The 8,258-nt window shown below is 42.2% G+C and overlaps 1 protein-coding gene across 1 annotated transcript in view; it reads right to left on the bottom strand.

Annotated features, from left to right (window-relative positions):
* Nucleotides 1-4,872: 4,872 nt before the first annotated feature.
* LOC147610333 (uncharacterized) overlaps nucleotides 4,873-8,258 on the bottom strand; it is a 52,266-nt gene continuing 48,880 nt past the window's right edge. The window contains exons 7-13 of the mRNA XM_086786632.1: nucleotides 7,018-7,091; nucleotides 6,825-6,901; nucleotides 6,632-6,715; nucleotides 6,436-6,528; nucleotides 6,169-6,276; nucleotides 5,973-6,050; nucleotides 4,873-5,791 (exon numbers count right to left, since the gene is read on the bottom strand). Of these exons, the coding sequence (XP_086642758.1) occupies nucleotides 5,291-5,791; nucleotides 5,973-6,050; nucleotides 6,169-6,276; nucleotides 6,436-6,528; nucleotides 6,632-6,715; nucleotides 6,825-6,901; nucleotides 7,018-7,091 (1,015 nt within the window). The 3' untranslated portion in view covers nucleotides 4,873-5,290. The remainder of the gene's footprint in view (nucleotides 5,792-5,972; nucleotides 6,051-6,168; nucleotides 6,277-6,435; nucleotides 6,529-6,631; nucleotides 6,716-6,824; nucleotides 6,902-7,017; nucleotides 7,092-8,258) is intronic.

Here is an 8,258-nt window from a genome sequence, read left to right as displayed (position 1 = left end):
GAAAGTGTTAGTCTCCTTAAATGGAATTTATGTATAATTAGATGCGTAAAGAAATCTTATATCAATATAAGAATTCCCTTGTATTCTATAAATAGATATGGGAAGGGATAGGATGTGATAAGAGATGTGATGAGATGTGATAAGATACTTATGGGATGAGTTAGGATGTGATAAGATGAGTTAAGATGTGATAAGATACATATGGGACGAGTTAGGATGTGATAAGAGGTGTATGAGATGGGATAAGAGGTGTATGAGATGTGATAAGATACTTATGGGATGAGTTAGGATGTGATAAGATGAGTTAAGATGTGATAAGATACATATGGGATTAGTTAGGATGTGATAAGAGGTGTATGAGATGGGATAAGAGGTGTATGAGATGTGATAAGATACTTATGGAATGAGTTAGGATGTGATAAGATGAGTTAAGATGTGATAAGATACATATGAGAAAAGTTAGGATGTGATAAGATGAGTTAAGATATGATAAGATGTGTATGGGATGAGGTTAGAAGTGTATGTGATGGGATAAGATGTACATGGGTTGTGATAAGGCGAGAATGGATGTGATGAAAAAGAATAGATGTGAAGGCGTATATGATTACATAAATGGGAATGTAGAAATGAATGTATAAATGTGAATGTGGATGTAGAGGTAGATGTATGGGTGTGAATGAGAATGTGGATGCGGATGTATACATGTAGATGTAGAAGTATGGATGTGAATGAGAATGTGGATGTGGATGTATACATGGAGGTGTGGATGTATGCATGTAGATGTAGATGTATGGATGTGAATGAGAATGTGGATGTGGATGTATACTTTGAGATGTAGATGTATGGATGTGAATGAGAATGTGGATGTGGATGTATACATGGAGATGCGGATGTATACATGTAGATGTAGGAGTATGGATGTGAATGAGAATGTGGATGTGGATGTATACATGGAGGTGTGGATGTATGCATGGAGATGTGGATATATGCATATGTGTGAATGCGGATGTGGATGCATGTATGTGGATGTGGGATTGGAGGTATGATGTGGATGTACGAACATGGAGGTGAATGTAGAATAATGAACGTGAATGCGTATGGAAAATAATGTGTCGTCGATATGAGTAAATGGATGAAAATGAATACACATTGAATGGAATGTGGATTAAGTAATGTGGATTGAGGAGGGGTAATGTGGAAAGACGAGAGTTCGATATAGAAACTGTATTTTGTGACTGTCTGTAAATGACGGTTTTATGTCAAGAATGCTGGGGAAGCATTTTGACCGTCTTGTGGATTAAGGTCATGGAGACCTAACTGATAAGTTGCAACTGCTGACGAAGAGTCAATGGAGGACGTCTCGCGTAGCAAGGTCGACCGAGGTCTTGACCAGCCTCGGTTCGATTTAAATGGTGAGCTTCCGGTACGGTGGATGAGGGACCAAGGAAGCGGCCTATGAGTGAAGCGCTAGGTCACCTGCGAAGGATCCTAGAGGGTGCTGACCATACGGTGCTCGGACTCTGGGTCGCCGAAGATACCCACACGTGCGTCGTGGAAGATATTGGAACAAGAGTAAGAATTGTTTTCTGAAACCGAGCATGGATCTGGTTGACTGACCTTGCTGGTCCTCAACGGATGAGTCCATAGCTCTTTTATATGGGTCTGTTGGTTGATCTTGCTGATCTTCAACGAGGATTCTATTTTGATTTTATATGTGAAAATATTATCGGGTACTATGAGCTAGGAACTATTGAAAAGGCCCCTGAGTGAACAGGTGGTGAGCGTTCTGGTTGCCAATGATGCTATAAGTACCCCGATGAATGAATGACTGGAAATAAGGATTCAACCAGAGACTTTGAGGATTGTCATCAGTGACATAATGGTTTTATCAAAGGATTGTTTTAAAGTCAGCTGATGCTGTGAAAAAGGCAATTTCATATTGGGTGTGTAAGTGGTGTGACTAGTTTTATGTTTGCATGAACTTCCGGCTAGGGGGCCTTGGAACTCTTTTCCTTGGTACCCGGGACAAAACCTAACCAAATTCCTAATTGGATCCCATCACTACAGTGGTTGGGCGGTTGGCTAACCCATGGGATCGGATGGGGTTAGGCTGGACTGATGGATCCGTAAATCGAGACTCAATTTCTGTTATTACGATAGATAAAGTAAATCCCGGATAGAAATTGTTCTATGGATAGGAATCAACGGCTATGCCTCTTGATGGGAAAAAAAACGCTGGTCTCAATGATCCAAGTACAAGTTTCTTCCTTTTTCTGACCGAGTATCTTTATAGGTGCAGTCGGATTAGCTTGATCAGTAATGGTCTTGACTAGGTTAGAGTAAAAAGTTATGCTGGTGGAATCGTCCGTGCTTTCCGGATAAAGGAAGTTTTTTCGGGTTCGGTTTTGGAAAAACCAACGGATTAGTCTCTTGTCCGGATATCCATGGACGAGGCCCCGAATGTGGGACCCTGTCCCGCGAGAGAAGTGCTATTTCCGCTGCTAGTACCCGAATCCGTTGCTCGGTGGGAACAGGGATCTCACAAGACAAGTGGTCTCACACTTGTCACTTCAGCTATTATGTGGCTCTCCACTTGTCATTATAGCCTTCTCTTGCCATTTTAGCTCAAGGGAGGCCCAAATCTATAAATTGGAGCCCTCTCTCTTCATTTGGATAGGCTCTGTCTTGTTGCACACTAGCCTCTACCATGTTGGGTTCCCACATTCTCCTCAACTACTACGTGAGGGAGTTCCTACACTCCTTCACTCCCCTCAACACACGGTTTCTTTATTTCTTTAACCTCTTGATGACTGGATCGTCCCTATACAAGCTGATTTATGCGTTGTACCGACTGAATGGAGGGTTGTACCGGCTCACAAGAGGGTCGCACCTACTGTACCAGCCACTACACTTGATATTCCAACCCTTCTACTTGTTCGAACCATTGTACTTGTACCAACCACTATACTTGTTGTACCAACCATTGTACCTACTGTAAACATTCCATGTACTTGCTATACCCACTGAATGGAGGGTTGTACTTGTTTCACATTCTATATCTATTGTACCAGCCCATGTACTTTCTGCATCAGTTGAATGGAGAATTGAACCGACTGATTTGTGGGTTGTTTCTTCTGTACGAACCCATGTAGTTTTTGTATTGACTGAATGGAGGGTTGTACCTACTGTTTCAGATTATGTACCTGTTGTACCAGCCCATGTTATTGTTGTACCAACTAAATGGGAGTTATACCTATTGTACCAGAGCTCTATTGCATGAAGAGTCGTGGTTTTTGGGAAGAATCAATACCCACACGGAGGTTTATGGATTGTATTGTTGGCTCGGCATTTCTGTGTACCGGCTGAATTTTATGGTTGCCTTGTGTTGGGTTGTGTTATGGTTTGTATATAGATAATCCGGCATCCCCAGTGGGGAGAGTAAGGCCCTCAAAGCTTGTACATGACATTTTCTCCTTGGGCAATAAAATACTCCAAGGAGAGGGGGGCGGCCCATTTCGCCCTCTATGCAATGTCAGTCGTGCACCTCTCTCTTTTATAGTTCTGTGGATTGAAAGGCATATGTTTAAGGTTGTGGCCAATTTCAGAGTTTAATTGCATAAATGGTCCAGTGTTTTGCGAAACCCCTAGGAACTCCAAAAGCTACACAAATGCAACCTGAGACTGACCATAGCGTATTCATTCTATCTTCTTCATGCTGTTCACTCAATGTTCATGTGATTACCATTTGACCAGTCAAATTTGTGTCTCTTCCATTGGTATATCGTGGAACATCTCTATGTATGAAACTTAATTGTGTTTAAGTAGTGAACCTCTAGTGTTGTGTCTCTTGATTGTCATGTGAGTGCATAGTGAAGCAGGGCAGAGAAGCCACACATCTCCAGAGCTGTGTGACAACTCCTGAGGATGTATTGCCCTAGAGTGAACCCATGTAACAGACTTGGTTGCCAAATACCGACATGCTAAGAGGTGACGCATTGGTGTCAAAGGTTTCACTCTAGGGCAGTACACCCTCAGGAGTTGTCACACAGCTAGGGAGACATGCAGCTTCTCTGCCCTGCTCAACCATGCACTCACAAGACAATCAAGGGACACACAAATCACGAGAGGTTCACCACTTAACACAATTAAGTTTCATACACAGACATCACACAGTATATAGAGAAGAAACACAATTTAGACCCACTAGAGGTAATCACATCACTTTAGGACAGTATATGCTCGGAGTTGTCATACATTGGTGTGACAAGGTTCACTAATACCCTCAAGAGTTGTCCCACAGCTAGGGAGACGTGCAGCTTCTCTGCCCCACTCCACCATGCACTCACATGACAATCAAGAGACATGGCATTGGAGGTTCACCACTTAACACAATCTTCACAAACAGACATTACACAGTATACCAATGGAGAAGAGACAAATGATACCGGCCATAGGTAATCACATTAACATTGCTGAGTGAACAGCATGAAGAAGATACAGGTCAATCCCAAGAGCATTTGTACAAGTCTTGGCCTTTGGCGGTGACCCACATACACTCATGGTACTGCCATTAGTAGAGTGGTGTCTAGTGCTAAATGAGTGCCATTGTGAGTAGATGCTACAAGTGCTAAAAGACTGCTGTGTCAGTGTAGATGTCACGTACATACAATGAGGATTGCCATTGGTCATATCAGAGCCTCCTGTGCTCTTCCCCTCCCTCACCCCACGCTCACACGTCTGGCCACACAGCACAACAACAACACGCTCATGCATGTACACGTGCGCACCCGTCTATGCTCACCACACAATATAAAATGAGGGCATGCTTTCGAGAAAACTTCTTTTACACACAAAGTTCATTGGCATCAGGTAGACAAGAACAAAGAAAAAACTCAGATTCAAAGTAGTATTTGTATAAGATACAAATTAATCAAAACTTCTTGGACGGGTAGCAAGATACAATTTAATCAACCCAAAACTTATTGACCAGGTTGCAAGAGCTCTAAAGAATATCCACTAAGGTTCGCCATCCCAAGAAAGCTGTCTACATAGGTTCACCATCTCAAGAGAAAGTGACCAGAATAATTTACGAGCACTAAACCCTACATCTCCTCAAAGACGCAAAGTCTGTAAGATCATCTTAAGGAAGTTCTTGATGAATCTGATTGGGAAACAGTGTTGAATTAAGGTGTAAAAACACCCCATCTTTCCAAGCATTCACAACCAAGCCGTCCACACAGTCTACCCCATTCGAACAGGTTTGTCATCCAGGTACAAGTCTGACAAATCCCTACCTTTTCTTCTCCTTCGAGAGCTTCTTCTTCCTTTTCTTCACAGCCTTGGGTGTCTTGGTTTTTCGAGCTTCTCGCCTCTCCTCCTTTACTTTCTTCTTATGTGTCTTGCGAGCATCTTTTGGGTCTATGTGGGGGCCATTCAGTTTATCACCCTCTTGGACACTGGTGTCAGAGTCACTGCCACTGATACTACTGTCATCAGTGTCAGATCTGTCATGTCCAGCATTGTCAGGAACCACATCTCCAATTCTTTCTTTGTCCTCATCACACCTTGCAAGAGCTGCTTCACATGGTGGAGAAGGTGAACCCTCTGTGGCATTGTTTAGCCCAAGGATTTCTTTGTCCAAAATAGATGGTACAAGCCGAACACCCGATAAATCATCCTTGAGCCCAATTATTGTCTGGTAGTATATGCCCTCGGTATCCTTCCCACTTGTTATGCGCTGCATGTCACGTTCGTAGTCCTTCACTTGGTCTAGCGTCCTTGGTATAAACGACTGCATTTGTCAGAAAAACAATTGCTTTAATCCTGTCTTTGATGAGTCATACCAATGGGGGATAAAATATCCTAATCTTTTGAAGTTTATTTTTAAAAACATGTAGACTTCTAAATTTACGACATATAAACATAAGCTTTTAAACTTTATTAATTAAATATTAAATTTAAATTTAAACCACCTGCACAAAGACAGCTTCTGCCACCTTGTCTTCACTTGCCGACCCTTCATTGTTGCGAGCGAGAACCCTCAATTGCATCTGCAACAGGCCATATCATCTGAAGCACATTAACCACAACCGTTGCTTTCTGTTTTCTTTGGCTCTCACATGAAGAGCCCCAACAAAACATGCAAACTTTGCAACACAACAGGCTTACTTTCTCAAGATAACTGTCCACATCTTCATCTGAGATAGATGGATCCACAATAAAATCAAAAAGCTCACGGACCATCATTACTGTCACACCATTTTTTCTGAAAAACTCCTGCAACAAGTGAAAGTGATTTGACTCCCGAAACGGTAGGTGTGCAAGCCTGTGTGTGCATGTGCAGATGTGTGTGCGCACGTGTGTGTTCAGATGTGACCCATGCATGCGTTTGTATGTTGCATTGCACGTGCAATAACTAAGCAATAACACACTGACCGTCACATGCAAGCAATCTTCTCTCAGAAAGTCCAGAGCTCGAGGGTGATCCAGGTCCACTGACTGTGACACATCAATGATGTACAAATGGCCCTACAAAACATCCCTTCATGAGTTCAAAAACTTGAAATTTTCCATACAAACCCAATGTCTATTTCATATGACGCTAATAAACTATCCACAAAGTCTGCAAAACCTCATAATATAAGATATTGTATTCACTTAAGTCCCCATGAACAAGCCTGCACTTTTGAAACATCAACCGCATGGTCACAACCATCTGCATGGTAATAGAAAAAACCTTCAGTTCGGCGTTCTGCACTTAGAGAACTGAGATGGACCGAGGTTCAGAACATGGACCCATTTTTGTGAATAAACCAGCTTCTTACCTCCAGGTAGCACTCCCTCAATTTCGACTCAGACAGGGAGGCATCTTTCAATCGTGGTGCCGGCCAGCCATCTTGACCTGCCCAGGAAAACATGGGAACAAAACCACACCAATTAACCCCTGCTTTAATGACTTTGGTGCATTACCCTTTGAATGGTAGGCCGATTGCTTAAGAATTGCAGGAAAGTGGCTACCTATAAAAGCCATAACCAGAACATGCATCCGGAGCAGCAATGGTGATGGACAACGAATACCCGCACCTTTTAACCTGCCCCCACCCCCAAAAAAAGAAAACCAAAAACCATCATAAACATCCTCAAAATAACCAACCAGACATGTGTAACATGTATACTACACAATTTGAACTTTAACGGGCATGATACCCGATGCATGACTCACTCAAGAGTCAACGTGGTACACTGTATAACCTCTGAAGTACGGATATATACAGTGTGCCACCGGAAAGAATTAAGGCATAAATTAATAGCAATTATCTCCTTAAGCTGGATTAAGGCCCTATTTTTAAAGATGTGGTTTGAACTCACGAGCACTTGGTTAGAGTGAGTTGTGAGCTACCATGGGCACCTTGGAATGGGACAACTTGAGCAACAAGCACCAGAAACAGCTAGGTTCACATGTATAAACACTAGAAGGTTTACATTAAAGTCTGGTTGTTCAGCAAAGAAGGAATGTTCTTCCAAAGTGACTATACAAATCAAAGACTGGCTGGTAGCCTTTGGTTTGCTAAAGAAAAGGTAAAGAAAGAACCTGAATTGCAAATCTAAGTGCATCTTAAGAGCTCGAAAAAGATCATGTCGCAAGAGGGATGTGCATTTTCAGTTAGAGGTAAAGACCCCAAGGGTGTATACTTTTCCTCAGTTCAGGTCCCAGGATAAGGGACTTAGACTTACTTGGCCGCACAAACCCCCACTCGAGATAATCTCGTATTTGCCTTTGAATTTCATCCTCCTTGGTTTGCCTTAACCGATAGGGTTGTTTCGTATAAGGCTGACTACCACTCGATAGCATGATCCACGTTCCTCTCACATGGTAAACCCTCACGCAAATCAGCTAGGAACATGTCTACGAACTCATATTTAATTTCCCTTAACGCACAAGATTCGTTTGACTCTACGATGGTATCATCTATTTCACAAGACATGTGACAACCAAAAGAGCCCACCCCTGTGAGTCGGGAGTCGCACTTAAACAAACTTAAACGATACAAATATACATCATACTCATAAATGTTAATTGTTCATTCATATCAAGAGCTGATACAATAGGAAATCCTTCCCCTAAGGAGGTACAAAATGGGATCCTTAATTATAATGGGGTAATCATCATATACAAAAGTAATAATATGGTTTTCATGATCAATTTGCAAAGTACGAATCTTAACCTTGAACCAAAATTACATCAACCCAATCAAAGG

Source organism: Cibotium barometz, chromosome 49 (assembly GCF_041138505.1).
Source record: "Cibotium barometz isolate CiBa-2024 chromosome 49, ASM4113850v1, whole genome shotgun sequence".
Classification (NCBI taxonomy): domain Eukaryota; kingdom Viridiplantae; phylum Streptophyta; class Polypodiopsida; order Cyatheales; family Cibotiaceae; genus Cibotium; species Cibotium barometz.
The sequence above is the reverse complement of the archived record's forward strand: the minus strand, read 5'-3'. Positions and strand labels throughout refer to the sequence as shown.